The 19066-nt window shown below is 35.2% G+C and overlaps 1 protein-coding gene across 1 annotated transcript in view; it reads right to left on the bottom strand.

Annotated features, from left to right (window-relative positions):
* Nucleotides 1-462: 462 nt before the first annotated feature.
* cpo (couch potato) overlaps nt 463-19066 on the bottom strand; it is a 154927-nt gene continuing 136323 nt past the window's right edge. Inside the window, exons 2-9 of the mRNA XM_053748369.1 lie at nt 10408-10485; nt 9575-9628; nt 9423-9485; nt 8314-8458; nt 7427-7554; nt 6606-6805; nt 5480-5690; nt 463-4902 (exon numbers count right to left, since the gene is read on the bottom strand). Coding sequence (XP_053604344.1) covers nt 4867-4902; nt 5480-5690; nt 6606-6805; nt 7427-7554; nt 8314-8458; nt 9423-9485; nt 9575-9628; nt 10408-10485 — 915 coding nt within the window. The 3' untranslated portion in view covers nt 463-4866. The remainder of the gene's footprint in view (nt 4903-5479; nt 5691-6605; nt 6806-7426; nt 7555-8313; nt 8459-9422; nt 9486-9574; nt 9629-10407; nt 10486-19066) is intronic.

Here is a 19066-nt window from a genome sequence, read left to right as displayed (position 1 = left end):
ACAAAATATTATCATCATTTTCATCCATCGTTTTGATCTCTGTGCGGGTCCGAGGATAATACGACTTGACAAAGATGTAACAAAGGACTTGACAAAGGTAGGTAACGATTTTTGCCTCACAATTTTTTAATACACACAATATTGTTGGAACAGCTATTTTATTGATTTCATTATTATATTATATTATTTTAGGATATACGAAAATATACTAGTGTAGCTATTAAATACCTAATTTGAATAGATTACTAATTTGACGTTTATTTTGCTACAAAAACACTTTTTGAATGGAATGTGGTTTGCATTAAATATTTTCATTAATTCATAATAGATGGATTTGAAATTTATGTCATCGAATTGTATCTAATTTGTTAATAATTCTGTTTTTATATACGTAATGATATCATGTTCATTTAATAACAAGCTAATAACAATCTAAATATTTTTGGAATAAATAAACAAGAATTTAATTTGTCACATATGTTTATTCCCAATCTTTGGACCCTATAATGCTTTAAAACTAATAATAACATAAATACAACACTGCAATAAGTTATCATTGAAATTAGGAGACCTCATAGCAACTTCACTGAATTCCTTACGCCGTCCTCGTAAAACGAATGTATGGACCACATCATACAAACAACAATAATTTATGTAATTCATTTTACAAGGGCACGTACAAAAGCAGATTAATCTACAAAGCAAAGTTTAAAAGCTCAACTCATCATTTATTTCTATTCTGTTATCCTAAACTAGACACCTACAAATTTTTAGTACTAAATTTTGAATATTACAATTATTGACAGTAAGTATAAACACTTTGTCATGTGTTGAGAAACATCGAACCAGATTGTGACCATTTATCTTGCCAGAACTCCGATATTTCAGAATCTCAAAGCTGACATTAAAATAACAGATATCGAGTCTGCTATCCTCTAACTTTCACTTGGAGACTTATAAAGTCATTAATACGAGACATTAGGGTTATCAAAGAATAAAAACTTCCATTGAGGATGATCTCAATTTATTTGAATTAACAATGACGTCTCCAATGCCACATTACTCCACGAAGTAAGAAAAGAAAATCAATGAACATCTATAAAAGTTGTAATAATGATAATTAAGCTAAATTTATCACTATTTTTACAATGTCATTATGTTTTCCTTAAACCACAATAACACTTTACCTCTGCTCTATAAGCATTAAATAATCCAAGTCACACAAATCTAACAATTAATTACTAACTATATATTTTGTATGGTTTACTTTGCTCGATATACAAATAAGTCGTCAGCAATGCGCTAGAATCTCCTTACAGAAATTAAAACAACGACATTAATACTGAATCCAACCGAACTGTTAAAATTAATTTGGTAATTAAGCCATATTGATTTATTTAATCTATAATAACAGTAAAAATAACATTTAAAAATCTACAGCAATGTTAAATAAATGGAACTTGCGCGACACTACTCGGGTACTATGCGTATGATCCACATTTCAAAACACAATCTAATTGATATTCATCAACGTACGAAAACAACACTTAGTATGTATTTGATACTCCAAATGATTATTTTGTCTCTTTATTCTATTCATATGTATCTCTTAGAATAGTATTTAACTAAATTTATTAAGGGGCACAGAATTGATATGTTTCCGATGCACGGCGTTTGTGTGATACCGCTTCACTTAACCTAACTTGCAAGGCGATGCTACACCCCTACTCTACCCTATCACATGCGGGCCAATGTCACACTCTCGACTCTTGCTTTCACAATCCGAATACCATCTACTCGATTTCACAGTAAACGTTAACAAAATATCGCTCTAGGGCATTTCGTGTCGGATGTTTTCATATACGAAATGAGGACGTTAAGCGAAAATGGATTCGAGACAAAAGAATTAATTGCAAGCGAGTTATATCAACTCAAATCGATTTTGTATATCGCGTGACATAGCCGATTGCATTACAAGTAGTAGACGAGAATACAGAATAAACGTCTCTATGAAACCGCTCTTTACTTCTAATTACACATTAATATTACACGATGATATGTATCGAGTAGTCCCGCAAAAGGTGACGTAGCCGTGTCCGCAGCCACTGGACGTCTCTTACTCGCTATCTACGGTTGTTGGACGGAATCATGGCGGCGTCAGCGTCCCTTACGACATTCGCGCGTCCCGGCCGCCATTTTGCAACTAACGCCGTCTTGAACATTTGCACAAGATGGCGGACGACGACATCGTGAACAAATCAAAATTGCCAAAATCATTTGGTGGATGTAAAGTTAGAAAATAGAACAACATCTAATCCACCTTTTATAAAGAGAGCTTAATTACTTCATCCGATACATCCATCAAATGATCCGTAAAGCGACAACAGAAAAGAAAAATAAACTTTTCGTTGTATTTTAGTACGATCAGGGACGCTACACGCCGAAGGTATGGGAGATCACTACTACATTATTACACAATTACTTACATACGAATTAGCATTATATCGAATTAAATAAGTAAACATTGACTTAGCTTAATTATTAAAACAGACAATGAATTATGAATCTAAAAGAGAATCCGACAATTTTGAAACGACTTGTCGTTACTGATAATATTAATTATTTATCTGGTGAACAATATATTAAGATCTACAGATTGAACAAATCTCTTGAGATGTAAACTTAATAAACCTCTATGAATTATAGGTAAATTTAAAATAGTTGTTTATAAATAGCAATGATAGGTAACAATAAAAATAGTCTCTTAGATGCCTTAGCTAGGTGCCAACCCTACATACAATAGGGCACCGGTCTCAACCCTGCGGTAATGGGAACCACGTGTCACGATAACTGACAATGAACATCAAATCCCAACATACAAAACGATAATGTCCGGTACTAGACTGCCTACAAAATACAAGTTTGGTACGGTCTGAGGTTAGTATTAAAATTATGTATATCCATTATCTTTGGTCTATACGCCCGACGCTCGGTACTTCTGAAAGTTACAATATAAACAACGTATAAAATTTTGCTAAGTCAAAAATTGACGAAATTTCTATTAAATATTGACTAAGAGATTTTCATAAGAATTCACATGCGGAACCTCTGCGCTGGGGCGCGAGCTCGTGAATGCCTCATAGATCTGTCGCGTCAAGATTTTAAACCAAGAATATCCAAAACCTTATTTATCATTATAGCCTAAGCGGGGATATTTTTTTTTACTTTTTTTGTATAATTTTTACATGTTTACATCAGCAGAATACATCACTAGATACCTATAATAACATTTAGATTTCATTTTTGGTTTATTGCTATCTCGCATTGATGTGTACTTAATCGTCACCGCGATCAGTGAAGGTAACTAAGTAGTCGATCGGTTGCGAAAGTCAACTAGCTAAAAATAAAAATATATTAATCTTCATTTTGATTAACCTAACATTTTAGTCATTTAAATTTCATTACATCGTTTCATTATTATGTAAGAATAATTTTCATTAAATAGTAATGTAACTATGCTGATTCTCTACAATAAATACCCTTACCTAGTATTATTGACCTAACGATTACACAATAAAAGTAACTACTAAAGTTTAAATTAGATTATTACCAAAAAGCTCGTCAAAGCATGCAGATAGTAGAATAATTGTTTCACTATTCAGCGCAGGCGCGCACGGCGCCAAGTAATTAAATACTATTAATTAATACAATGATTACATTTAATTATTTAACTCTCATAAGGCCAAGGCTAAATTCTCGCAACAAAACTGAACTCTCGATTGTCGCATCGCTTGCACATGAGGACAGAGCCGGAGGAGTTCCAACCAAAATGGAATCACGAATAATTTCCTTCTTCGTAATTTTGCAAGGCACAAGAAATCTCAGAGTAGGTTTCAAATAAAGGAATGGATACACACAGAAAAAGGAAAGGGCTTGAAATGTAAAAGGTCTGAGGGGAACACGATGCGAACGAGTGAAAGTTCAGACTCAGCGTCCGAGGGCGACCGCCCTTCGCGTCAAACTCACGGTATTTCTTTAAACATTTATTGCAATAATTTCATTTACAGGTAGAAAGGATCGTAAGACCAACACTAGAGTGCCAGCGCTTTAACGAGTGATTGAACATTATAAAATTACTAAGAAAGTATTAGGTAAATATAATTTGAAATAGTCATGAAATTTATTTAAATACACTAACATTATCGAGGCTAAAACAAAAGTATCGTAATAATTACATACAACTTTATTAAAATCATTCAACTTGAAATATTATTTAACAAAACGTAATGTTTCTATGAAGGGCACCTTTGGTTTTTAGCTTATTCGAATGAGATTTATCCTAAAATGTTTAATTTCTGGTTATACGCTATATCATAACAAATCCTCTCAGTTGTATACATCGGTCTTATTGAAAAAAATATACAACCTTTTCGAACAATAAGTTAGTTGTAAATAAATCTTATATTACATAAAAATGAATAATATTAAACAAAAATAATTACATTTACTGGAGAATAATAATTTCAAATTATATTAATTTATGAAAGGTAAACAATAAACCTGGAATGTTAATAATAATACAATAATCTTACTATATTTGGTATTATCATAGAGTACACCACACCACACCCTTGACGCTGTAGAAATGGGGAACATAACAAATAATAAAAGGAGACAGAGCTTGTACTACACTTTACGGTGATAGGTAGACCGGGGAATCTTGATCCGAATTAGCCGTAATGCTGACATAGGTAGGTGTTGCAGTAAGCCCCGTCTCCCGCGGTTCCTATTCCGATGCGACTGCGAGGATCAAGATAGCGCGTCCCTCAGTTCGCTGGTTGTCAAGTGCCGAGAGCCACGAACGAGCTAATGCTGTTCGGCCTCTTCTCCGCCTTTGGCTCCCTAGGGGGAAATACACATGTAACTTTTAAAATTGATAAGTATAGATAATTATAGCTTATTTTAAACTAAATATTTAATGTATGCAGGCAGTATGCTAAGTGCGAGGTGCAATAGTGAGACATTAGTTACTTTGTTCTTAAAATAATAATCGTAACTTTGGAACCTATAGAATCAAAGTAAGACGGCCTATGAAGGTTACTAATTAAATATTTGAATAAGAATGGGTGTTCAGATAATAATGGCTACAGGAACTACTTTTAGTGAATAATATATTTATTTCTTTCGAATCGTGGTTCATTATTGACTTAATGGAAGTAGCCCGGAAATTAAAAGAGTCAATTTGAGCTAGAATTCATTATTCAAAATTAACCGTTGTAGAAAAGCGATTCTATATTTCTAAATGTATCTAACATTAATTTAGGTAATCCGTAACAGTTGAGCCTCCTCACGCGTAACGAAGTCAATTAAATGCAGGCGTCTTATTGGTCTTCACAGATATGTTTCGCCGAGTGGACACGCTGAGAAAAAGAATAGGATCCAAAGTTTTACTAATCAAATTAAAAGTGCGCGTGCATACTTCATGTGCGAGAATCCAGCCGTTGTGTGCCAGCTTATGCCTGGCGTATTCCAGATGGATGGCGCCTTCCGAGCTGAGCAGCAGGGCGCCCTGCAGCCGCGCCATTGCGTTGCCGGCGTCGACCGCGCTAGCGAAGTCCACGAACGCGACCGGCGCTGTGCTGCCCGCGTTGCCGCCGGCCATCATGCGCAGGCGCGTGTACCCCGGGCAGCTATATGCATCATCATTACATTTGTGCCCGCGCTAGTACCCCCAGATTTTCTTGTGTATTTCGCGTACTATTTCGTTTTCTACCGTTTTTATTACGTTTTTGGTACTTTGCTGTCACATTTTGCTTATGTGATAATTCGTGTATAAAATGTATTTTATTTATTTATGGTGTATGCCTATGATAGAGAAATAATGAGTGCAACATTTATAAAGTACGATAGTGTACATTAACGATTTGTTTGTACTGTTAGAGTGCTGATATCATACGATACGACTAATTGTGATAAGTGTAGACATTTCATGTTACCGACACATTTTAACGAAGTTTTAGTTTTTCACAAAAGCAAACTCGATATCTCGAGTGCCGAATTTTTTTATTCGGTAAAACGAAATGGCGTACAGTTGTCATGCTGGGCGGTACAAGTGCAGGCTGTCGTTCTCACACTAACATTTTAGACAGCAAATTGCTTTTCTAAATGGTTTTTGTGAGATGTGAAAACTGGAAAATAAATTAACCCAACAACGTTCACGTGACAGTGATTCGGTGCGACATGCACTGTGGAGTACAGACACATTACTCATTACTCATTATTAGACCTATACTTTCACGTTTATTGCTGGAGTGTTGTATAGTGCGACATCATGCACATAAAATTCACGCTCAATGATGATGAAGTTTATTGAAAATAATTCAATTATTTATCTCAGAATATGCAGAATATTAAATAATTATTGAGCGTCAGTTTCATTTGTAAACGTTGGCTGAAAATTAATTTTCAACATTTATTGAAATGTTCCTTTTAAATTAAATCAACGTATTATATGGTAGGTGGTAATAAATCAAATAGTAGTCCGAATTATTTTCAACGGACGATTAATCTTCAGCCAAAATTCAATCTAAAAGCAAAAAACGTACCTGCTGAATATTTCCTTTAGCTCATGCTCGGAGACAAACTGTCCGAGATTGGCGACGAAGAGGGTGGAGCAAGGAGGGGCGGGGTGCGCGGGGTGCGAGGGCGGCGCGGGCGCGTGGCCCGGCACGGCCGCGCCCGGCGAGCCCAGCGCCGGCGCCGGCAGTACGCATGCGCCCAGCGTCAGGGGGGTCTGCAAGTACTCCTATAAGTCCATATTATGTTGAGGTTAGGCCTAGGCATTTTTAAAATACAATTTTATTTAAAAGGTAATATAATTTATGCGCGTGTGGTCTGAGGTCTAACTTCTTGAAATTTAATGGTGTTAGTGAATTATTGATTTAGTTTGTTAAATTTAATAAAAGTCTTAAAAACAAAGGCTTACGAGTCAGGCCTTAAATGGATAAAACGACCCACTATGGCAACTCTCCGTTGTGCGGTAGGAGTTATGTTAGTCAACTTATTATAGATAATAGGTAAGGTTGTTAATACAGTTACTAATTAATTAATTAATATACTGACCTATTGGTCAGTTAACTGTCACAATTGCTCCTCAAATGATTAATCCTTACATATAAAAGCCACTGCCGCGTCTGTCTGTCTGTCTGCCTGTTCGCGATAAACTCAAAAACTGATGCATGGATTTTCATGCGGTTTTCGCCAATAGATAGTGTGATTCCTGAGGAAGGCTTAAGTGTATAATTTATTATGTTTTTACACGACCGAAGCCGTGACGGGCCGCTAGTAAATAATAAATAATAACAAATGTAGATAAACTCACGTGGTGTGGCCTATCGGCGGCAGCTAGTCAGAGGTAGGATCGTACGGGCGCCATCTGTGGGTGGATGGCGGGGTGCACCAGCCCGTGCGACAGCGCCGGCAGCTCGCCGCCGTACGCCAGCGGGTGATGCCACAACTCGGCTCCTCCGCCAGGGAAGAACGGACTCGTTAAGTCTGTACAATACCAACAAAGTTAACAATAGCTCACATCTAACTTGTAACTAAGCAAAGGCATTTAGCTGTTCTATTTCGTGGAATTAGACTAGGAAAATCAATATTTACAGTGTCCTTTACACACGTTTTCACTTTTTTAGTAAATTGTCTCATGAAAACATGTAAAAAGTAGACGAAAGTGTTACAGAGCCCGACAGATCAATCGACATTAGCTTCGGAGCTAAGCCTTGCAGTGGTACGTGTAAGCGATCACAGATACTTGCCTCTGCGCTTGCTCGACCCAGTACCCCTCGTAGATGATTGAAAATTATGATATTACTTATTCTGTTAAAGTAAATCCACACGTCTGTGACCACTGCTGTTTTAACTGCAAGTCCTAAAGTATTTATAAATATGTATTACAACGACTCTTCTAGATTAATCTAATCTTTAATCTATCATCAAAAACGTACGTATACGTACTCGTAACGGTATAACGGTAGCGATATGTTTTAGAATAAGACGAAATTATTTAGCGTAGAAGTGAGTCCTGACTTTTTATGTATTTATATAAATACATAAAAAGTCAGGACTCAATAGTAGCATCTGCAGCTGCTGATGATGACAAATATTACTATTATTTTCAGGAACGTCACGGTCGTGTGGATGTATTTTAGAGGATGACTGAACAAACAAGGTCGTGAGATTAGTGTCACAAGGTCTGGAGGAGTGCGGGGCTCGAGCGCGCGCCGGGCGGTGTGTGCGGTCGGCGGTACTTACGTCCAGTGAGAGGGTGCATCAATGCAGGGTGTGTGGCTGGCGCGGCGGTGGCAACTGCCGGCTTCGGCTTGCTGACCTTCGTGTTGCTTTTAGCGAACTCCAGCCGAATCGTTTGCGGCATGTCGGGGTCGAATCGGACGCCCTGCTGTGAACAGCCGCGAGCGGTGCGGCGCTCCGATATAATGACGATGGAAGGGTCTATCTCGTGAGCTCCCAGCGTTACTAGGGCAGTGACGCGTGTGGGAGGGCATAGGGAGGAGTACGAGGATACTGCATTAGGAATTTCAATGGCGATCCATTTACAATATCCCCAGGAATTTACTTCAAAAGGTTGGACATTGAGTAACCGTTTCAGAATTTTGTATGTTGAAATCGCGATGTTAATATCTTAAATATTTTTTTTAATGTTTGGTATAGATATGTTAAGACCGCGCCCGCGCCTGCTAAGGTGTCGGAACACAGTGCTCGGGTTGTGACATCAAAACCTGTCAAACAGTGACATGCATTTGCGTATTTACACCGTATGTAGTAGCCGATCTCGTTCAAATATTAATGGTTCTGACTTCACTTGATGACCCCTGTGGTCTATTCGATATGTGCATAGGTTTAGCATAACTTACGATGCGGTTACTCGAGTCAGGAAAATGTTATTCCTAGTCTACAATGAGAATATTAACTATAGTGCTCGTTGGCTGTGTAAAGGCATGTGATGAGAAGAGGTTTAGTAACACCGTGCGTTTTACATGTTTTAGTATTTACAGTAGCATTGTACGTTTATGTATCGGTATCTCGGTCTGTAAAGAGATACTTTTGTATCGAGTTGTGATACCATGTCGTGTAAAGCCATTCGTATTAATTAGGCGATATTTCGTGTACGTGATTTATTTAATTAACCCTTACGTGTTAGAGCTCCGAGGTATGTATTGATTTATATTTTATTATAATTATAATAACAACTCTGCTCATCTACGCCTGTATAAATACTTTATCAGTTGAGATTGTTCCAGTTCGGATCATATGAAATATTCAAAATTCTTGGGACAAACTCAATGAATAGTTAAAGTAAGTCTCTTAGAATATTCATTACATAGAGATGTGACAACACCAACCTGAAGGTCTTGTTTAGCTGCCTCTGCTCCTGCTCGGGTGTGGAATGTGACAAATCCGACAGGCTGGAAATAATTTTAAAAAGCGTTGTTTTAAAGAATAACTAAACATCAAAACTAAATTAAAGAAAATGTATCCATTTATTTTAACTCACCGATGCGGTTTTCCCATTCTTACTGGTAACCTTCAGGAGGGAACCCTCGTAACCCTGCAATCAAATTACAGCCATGACGTTCTGACGAAAAAGTTATAATTTCAAAGATAGTTTACCAAACTTTTCAATATAAGGCTGCATTAACGAGCATAGCATTACCAAATTACCCCAATTGTTAGTATCATCATGTCAACGGCATTCTATTCAGGACGATCGGTTTAACTGCCGAAAAAATGGTACAAGTCGGGGCTCGGTACGGGGAAAACACGCGATACACTAAAACTATCCCTCGCTTGACTCCAGCCACCTTTATGTCGGCGGTGCCATCCGTGCCAGCCGACGATCGAGTGTAATTCCCCTTATCGGTAGACAGAATCGATTCAATCCGAATATTACGAATCGGAGCATGACATTTGATATTTACGACGGGGTAATCCGAAGCGGGATCTTCTAGTCGCGTGACGGCAGCGATGATGCTTATGTTTTATTTTGTCGCGGTTAAATATTACGTTTTGAGACGCGGAATTTACAAGAATCCATTTTATCTTTTGTCATTTATTGTAATATGAAAAATAATATGTATGCGGAAAAAGCAACAAGATAGCAACAATATCTTTATATGAACATGAGCCGCACCACAACAGTTTCTATATTCTGGACATGTCGCCGACTTTGTCTTTCGGTGTACCTAGTCGAAAAGGGTCGATTCGCGAAACTTGCTAAATCATTACACAGCTATTAGGGAAAAGTTTTCTTCTTTTAAGTTTACTCAACAAAAAATACTAGAAATAAGTTTTTAGATGGAAAATTTTATAATTTTATAAATAGCTCACCTCATATGCTCGAAACAGAAGATATAATTCGCGCGGCTTTGCGTCCATTGGTAGTCCGCTCACGAACAAAGTCCGCACCTGAAACAAAAATACAAAAACCTTATTATCACTATTTAAAATAAACAACAAAGATTTAACCTTGTAAAATAAAAAGAATATTTCGGATTCTTTTGTAACCATTCATTTGAGATTAGCCATTAACTGATATTTTCTTACAGGGCCATTTTCCCGCCTCAAACAAAGACAGCGACGTTTTTCACGAGCCCACAAAAGGGGCATAGAAATCTTTCAATGCCCCTCTTCCCGATTCTTTCACGGGCTTTGTAAACTGTGCAGCACATTAATTCGGTGGGTCCATTTAATGAAATAAAACAGCTCGTAATGGCGGCGCGATTTGGCGCGTGCGGGAAATGGAGATTAATTGCTGGCAACACCGGCCACCGCCGACGCTGGCGCCATCTTGTTGCCGGTTTATTTATGCGTCTGAGTTTTTAATATCAGAAAAATTTGAAACTTAGTTGGATTAGTATCATTATTATTAGATTATATACACTACTTTTAAACAAAGTTATATGTAAATATTATATGCCTCAGTGGAGTTTGACTAGCCGTTAGGATTTCCTCGTTTATATTTTATCGCAGTGCATGTCCCAGAGCCAGAATGCCGGACCTTTATGTCGGCTATTTTCCGGACGAACGCACGGGAATTCCCCCATATGCGCCAAATATTTTTACGGCGTCAATTTTAAATATTGATCTCTGAACATAAAAAGAAATAGCGTTTTTGAAACATTTTCGAAGAAAATTCTGCATATAAAATACGCTTTTCCAAATATTTACATTTATATATTTTGCTATTTAAATGTAACTTTGTTCTTAATTACGTCATTAGTTTAATTCATTAGTTTCACTAAAATATAATGATACGTCTTTATACCTTACGAGGACGACAGAACCAAGAGTAGTTAATCTTGTAGTATACGTTTATCTAAATGGCAGGTTTACTGGTATTTCATAGTTTATAAAATAAATAAATAAAGATAACTGAAACACTCAACCGCCCACACAAAATACCAACCTTGTATCATGGGTTCGGTGGACATAAACACAGAAATGGATACAACACAAAAATCTGCCTTTTCGCAAGATTTCAGATAAATTATCTGAAATCTTGCGAACCACAGGCAAGACATATTCGAGAATGGTATTTTTAGATTGATTTAAAAACAAGTATGGTTTTTGGTTCTATCGATCTACAGAATGAAATATTTATTCACAATGAGCATTTTTTTTCGTGAAAGCCTTTATTTATATCTATTTCATCAGGTCAGTGTGCAGACATTCTTTTGTCATTTTAAGGCCGAGCGCCCTTTTTTGTCGATGGTAAATATTTTCCTCGTATTACGAACGAAGTACTTAGGTTGATTATATTGCTAAAAAACACAGCCTTTGTAAAAAATACATTCTATTAAATATTTAATAAATTTTAATTATAATACGAATTCTACAAAAATCCTGGCGTCAATGAAAAATATCTGTTTTAATTTGAACAAAACTGCCATCTAAAATGTTTAAGTTCCCTATATATGACACAACATCACTTTTATAAGGAAATGAAATAAATACTTATGAAAAATTAAGTCAACAGTCTATGAAGATTCTCGTATCTCCGAAGTAAAATCTAGTTAACGTGAGTTTACTTAAATTTACGTAAAATACGTACTAAACTTTTTGTACCTACAGTTTATGCAAATAAATGAATTGATTGATTGATTATATAATGTTTGTTTATAACAACACAGTTTTAAAAAGTCATAAATGTTGATGTCATTAATCTTTAATCTTCTAGCAGGATATTCTGTATTGTCACAAATCTGTGAATGTATTTCAAATTTAGAACATCGAGAAAATCGAGCATACAAATAATACGTCACATGATCGGGACCGTACCATATTTCATAGGGCCTGACTAGTGTCCGGCCTCGTGTCCGGTCACTTCGAAAATACCCCTCCATGCCCCTCCATGTCGACCATTTTCCGCTCGGGTGCGCCAGAATCCCTTCGTCCAACTATTGAGTTATGTTTCATACTCGCTCGACGCAAAGCGCCAGGGAATATACCAAGTGCATGAGAATTTTTAGGTTAAGAGTTGAGATTTTTTATATTTGTGACTGAAAATACTCTTTTCTGATAAGTATTTAAATGATGGTTAATTGTGGCTTCTATTAACGATTGCCTTGTCATTGTATATATCATGTACTTTATATATTATACATCAGACAGTAGCCAGTATTTATCAAGATGTGATCTATTTTGTATAAATGTAGAATTTGCTTAAGTAAACATTTGGTTAATAAATGTTGGCCTTAAAATGACAAAAAATATAACTTGTTATGTCTGTAAAAGTATATTGCGGTTTATTTTTATAGCTTATCTCAATTTTCCGCTTTCGCGACTTCGAAAGCGAACGAATATTTGATCTGTCTAGTGGATAACATCTACAGGGCGACGTTAATGCGACGAACGCAGGGAAATAGAATAATTTCATTGTATCTCGACGACATTTTTTTTCAAAAGAAACTGAACTGAAATGAAAATGTTTTGTAGGAGATGGGGAAGATACATGGAATATGTAACTTTTTACATCAAAATAATCGTGTGATCTATCTATACTAATAATTTTTCTTAGTTTTTATAATTACTGTGATTAAAATAAAGGGACTTTTTTTTTAAGTCATTAAGGATTTAAAAACATTTGAGCAGGATCAATTTATGTATATATATATTTTAATTTATAAATAATTATTGCGGTAATAGTTAATATAAATATTTACTTATATTATTTTTGTATATAAGCAATAAAACTAAAATAGTTGTTTTCCTTAAATATAAGGAAAACAACTTATTTTAAGGAAACGGAAACGGTGTGAAAATTTTTAACTCTATAGAACAAGCGGAAGTAGGTGAAACGTAACTTCCAAGATTTGATAACAGAACAGACGGGACAGGTGAAAAGAAATAAAGTTAGTAATACCAATAGGGCAAGTTCTTCCAAAAAATAACGAAATTTAGTAAGTACGTGCACAAAGTTTAGATCATTATTCTTATTAGTTAGGAGAAGAAGATTAAGTTAGTTTAGTCTCAAAATTATATTAAATAGTATTTATGTAAGCACCTACATAAATTACAAAAGCACTTAATATTTATTTATTTACCAAACCTCGCGACGGCGCGGCGTACTGAATACTGATCTAACAACAGGCGAGTCCATCCAATCGGATGACAATCAATAGACCGGCGAAAGCGTTTGAAATCGCGTGGTCACCATAGCGGGTGGTCAACGATGCAATTAATCGATCAACCATTTCATTAATTTGATTTCGTGAGTGGTAGTCTCAATCAATATTTACGACTATTTTTATGAAGGAACAGAATTTATCATATCCCTCCCAATAACAAGTTCCGTTCCATTATGAAATATATAAAATCAACATTTTTCTCACATCTTTGCCTATTCACGTCGAAGAACATAACATTATATTCGCTTTTCAAATAATTAGAACAGATGTACAGTAAGCCCTTTAAAATTCAGCCAGTAAAAGCCAGCTTAGCCAGAAAACAGCGCTAAATCAGCTTTCGTTCCAAACGCTAGCTGTATTTTCGCTTTAGAAAATAGTTGGAAATGACAAAATAATTTTACATCTGTCGTGATTTCAATAATAATATAAGTAGATAGCATAGCATTATGAATTGTATTACATTTTTATATAAATTTTAGAGCAAAGATTGGAGCACGGTACATGGTTACCTAAAGGGAGAAGTATTGTTTATTTGTAGTTATACCAATATCATATAATTTTATTTTAGTTGTAATTCATGTTATTTTAAGTTTCTGACATAAACTATACCCACGTGTAACAATGAATTTTCTTTATCCTTCGATAAGGTAGACTTATATTATAAGTACTTAGTAGATGAAGCCCCCTATGTACTCATAATGAGAATAAAAGGAGCTGGCCTATTTATAAAAGCGAAATAAAAATAAAACACGGATAAAGGTGTATTCACACGATCGATCGCGGGCGTGCATCCGAAGCGAGTGGAGCGGAAGCGCCCGGGGCACTGCACACTGAATTTATCATACGTCTGTGTGTACCTACCGACAAATGTTCAAATATTATTATTAGTTACTATTGATTAAGCAATAAATACTGAACTGCCATCGCGCGGTATTTAAACTTCGACGATATTTCAATCGGTTAAAATACAGGAATTGAGCTGCAGTTGATAACCGCTGGCGTCAAGGTATGGAAGGTAATAAAAGATACAATAAAAGACAAAATGCTGATTAATTTGGGGATTTTTACTCTGATGACCTTTCTTCTTTCTTTCTTTTGCATAACCTTTCAGTAGCGCAAACAATATCTTTCGGAGGAAAATCGATAACAGAAGCAATGGTGTTTATGCTAGAAAAAATTAAAAAAAATTCTATTCATCAAATCTAATTAATAATTAGTGTAAAAACATTTTGCAAAGACACATTGCTCCAATTCAATCAGTTCGGTGATAAAAATGTCATAAAACTGCTTCGTAAACCAAAAGTAAACCAGTCCTATGAACGTTGTTACCGAAAGTTTCGATGACAGAGTTTTATTGGACACAAAAAACGTAAAGCGATTCCCATCCGTTCATCTACTGACCAGCCATGTCGTTTAGTCCAAACCAGAGAGGGCGATAAATGGGAAATGCTACTGGTTGACAATACGAGTACACAAAGGCAAATTGAAATTAAACGTCAGCGTGTAGCGCCAATAAAAATAATCAACAATATTATCTTCCGGGGCAAATGGAACGAGAGAGATTGAACTGTGGTAAATTGAACTTTTTTAAATTTAGAATTGTTTACTCGTGTCTGTATGAGTCATATGAGAGGATATATTGTCACAAATCGGAGAATTTCAAATTTAGAACATCGAGAAAATAAATCAATTGTGTAGTGGAAGGCAAAACGATGTGATTTTTAACAAAATTGAGATAGATTTACCGCCTAGACTTTGTCTATCTTTGGGTTGTTATTTTGTCAATCAAAATTGTTAATTTACACAACATAGGCACTCAATATACGTAAAACCCTATATATTGTACATTTAAAAGACAAAGTATAGGGATTTTGGTACTATTTTGAACGAGGTACAATTGAAGCTCAGCTGTACCGCCCTTGTATGTAATTAACGCATTTTTCCTCGCTAAAGGGGATTAGATGCATTAAAGCGTCCGTTTTTCTGTTCTCTTATTTGTCAGGTTGAAACTCCTGTTAATACATTTAACAAAAGCACATGAATTAACAGTTTTTAGTTCATGTAATTGGTACAATTCCATCATTTACATTTGTATGTGTGTGTGATCTTTTCTTTTCCATGCTTCAAAATGTATAATAATACTTCATGTCTCTCTTTCTCAAAACTGAGCGTGCTTGTGTTTCATTCGCGGCTGTGTTCATTATATAAATTGGCTGTGATTTATGACCAGCCGACTGATTTACATTTTTTGTTGCCGCCTATCAGCTGTCATGACATTTAATCTTACAGTCGCATAACTACTCGAAATATACGGGAAGATTATGAAATGTTATGAAATAAAGTTAATTCAACATTACAGTACATTCCATAACATTATTGATTATCAAGGACATTAATAATTTGATTCCTGAGAAACGAAAACGTTGATTTGCTGTTTGGCCTTGATTGAAACAACGGGTGTCGCTGAATAGGGAATTGATAAGCATCCACCCATCCACCCTAATGAGGCCTGCGGATATTCATTCGTTGCCTGTGTCACAGTTCACTGGGTGAAAAAGTAAACACGCGGTGTTAGGTCCAGTTATGCTGGTTAAGATAACTTCGGAATGAAATTGTACTCTTGGATTTGCCCTGACTAATGGTTGATTCATTGGTAAGCTGGTTTGAAATTGGTTCAGTGATTGTTACAGGTAAATTATTAAAATCGCTCGTTCGCTTCGATCTTAAATAAATGAAAGAAGTCTCATACTTTTATTTATTTAGGCATATCAAAAATACAAACATGTATAATATTTACTATTTATTTAATATTTATAACAAACCAATAAATAAATAAATAAATAAATACTTTCATTATATATATCAAATGTGTTTAGTCTAATGTGTTTAGTCTGATTCCAGTTTCAAATATACAAAATAATTTATATATTTTATATGAAAGCATACCCATAGTTGTCACTTACTCACAAATAGAGGAAGAATGTAAATGAAATTAGCAGGTTTCAAAAATATGAGATAAGCAAAAAGTTTACTTATTAATATTTTTGAAACCTGCTTATATTTGAAATTTTCTACCCATACAGGTATTACCTAATTAACTTGTAGTGACAATAGGGAATATATAATCTGTATTGATTACACATACAAACCTAAATCAATCCAAAAATACTTCCAAAAAATATTGAAAAGATGAAAAAAGAACATCGAGTGTATTGTATGAAGCTGAATGATTTCGATTACCGCTCTGCGATTGGCCGGGATAGAGATATTTCTAATTTCTCGCTCGACCGCCGCCGGCCGTCGGCCGATGCTAGGAAAACAGATAAAACAAACGCTAGCCGACTGGAAAAGGAGAGGAAATGCCGGGAGACGTAGACAACCAAGGGGGAGGTTGAATGAGATGCGATGAGACCGCTATGTATACGGTTAGTTCGCTAATTTGTTTATCTCACATTTTTCAGAGCTTTAGTAATGGCATTTCAAGGCGAGATAAGACATTGAATTAAATTAAAAATATTTACTATTGTTCGATCTGAATTGAAGAAAAAGTTCGAATTAAGTTTGTGTGTTATCGCAAGTTGATGATGATTTAAATTCATACTATTATTATGAATGCGAAAATCTGTCTATCTCGATGGGCCAATTTTAATGAAATTTGAAATATAGATATAGTTAATGCATCGAGGTCAAATATAGGCTGGAGCTGCGGGCAACAGCTAGTGATTTCGAATGCTACTGCATCGTCAGACATTAATGTTATTAAAATCATCAACGTTATTTTTTGGAGTTTAAAAGAACAAGGAAAGTTCTCGTTTAACTGAAATCGGTGAATCCGCTTCAAATATTTATCTTAAGATCCGAAGTTAGCTCGGCGTATTATTTTAAAAGTTTTAATTGAAGGGGTTCTGGGATTCCAATGAAGTTTGAGGTCAGTCGTATTTGTTTGCGTATGTAAATAAGACATTTTTTACTTTTCTATTATAACTTAGTATAGTATCGAGGTAAGAAATAATAAAAACTTGGTTAAAAGGCCAATAATTAATGTAAATTTAATTTTAAGAATAAATTTTAACGAAATTATTTAAAACGTTTATACTTAATAACAATATAACTTATTTTAAAGTTAATATTACTGAATAGAGAGACACAATAAAAAAAATATGAAAACAACTTCAATACTGTGTGTATTGAAATTGTTTTCATATTTTTTTATTATCAATTCACATAAAAAACAAACTTCGAAATGAACAAAACCAAACGGTAAATTAAAACAAAATCGCAGAAAACAATTAAAATCGCAAACGCAAGTCAAGAAAGAGTTCCGACGGGGCAATATTGGCGACCACCTGCTCCGTGGAGATAGGGATCATAATGTTAATTTAATTAAAGGACTAATCTAAATTGCAGAAGACCCGACACTCCGCCGCCATTAAAAGGATATTTCGTCGGCGACAGCAAGTTGGGCAAAGTTGGCGACTATAAATATCCCGAGGAACAAGTCACAGCCGATTTACAAAAAAACAACGCGTAAATAGGAAACTTGAATATCTGACGGGAGTACTTTGCATTTTAATAGGTTTTATATTCTTTATAAATCTTATGAGGTTATATGAATCATAAAAACTAAGGAAAAAGAAAAGTAATAATTTTCTGACTGAAACTTTAATCCATGTTAAATTAAGATGTATTATTTAATGAAACTAATAGGTAACCATTATAACATTAAATCTTAGCTGAACTGCTAAACCAAATTAATTAATCTCCCAAGAAACTCCACAAAAATTGTGTTAAAGCTCAAATTCCAGAGAATAATGGAATGGCTGTACACTTATCTAAATCGCAGGCAGTCGGTTTAAGTTTCATTAAAAGGGGTTCCGAGGCTATACAGGCAGAAAAAGTTTCCTAGCAAGATAAAGATGCCTTTCATCCGAAAGATGGAACTTGTTGGTAGATGGGTCGGGAAAAACAATTTATTATTTCCTTTGATCGCAAACAATGTTAGGAATCTGATTGTTCAAAAGTGAAAGTTTTATTTTATTTACATTAATTCAAGTATTAAAGATTAAAATAGATACTAGATTTCGTGATAGTATGGCTCTTCAAGAACAAAATAGTGATTTTCGAAGAGGCAAATTAACTAATAGTTGACATTGTTTGGGAAATTAAAAGGTTTAGTTTGGTGTGGATGTATGTTAAGTTATCATAAATGGTATTTATCACGATGTCCAATGCTTAGAATCTGATTTTAGAATATGATTAATTTATACTATCAGCATAAAGAAATAGAATTTATCGATGAAAGATTTGTTCACAATATGAAGCAGCTATCAGACATAATGAGGAGACAATAGCATAGTAGG

The sequence above is a fragment of the Plodia interpunctella genome, chromosome 8 (genome assembly GCF_027563975.2).
Source record: "Plodia interpunctella isolate USDA-ARS_2022_Savannah chromosome 8, ilPloInte3.2, whole genome shotgun sequence".
Taxonomy (NCBI): domain Eukaryota; kingdom Metazoa; phylum Arthropoda; class Insecta; order Lepidoptera; family Pyralidae; genus Plodia; species Plodia interpunctella.
Note: the sequence above shows the minus strand (reverse complement) of the source record. Positions and strands in the feature narration are given on the sequence as shown.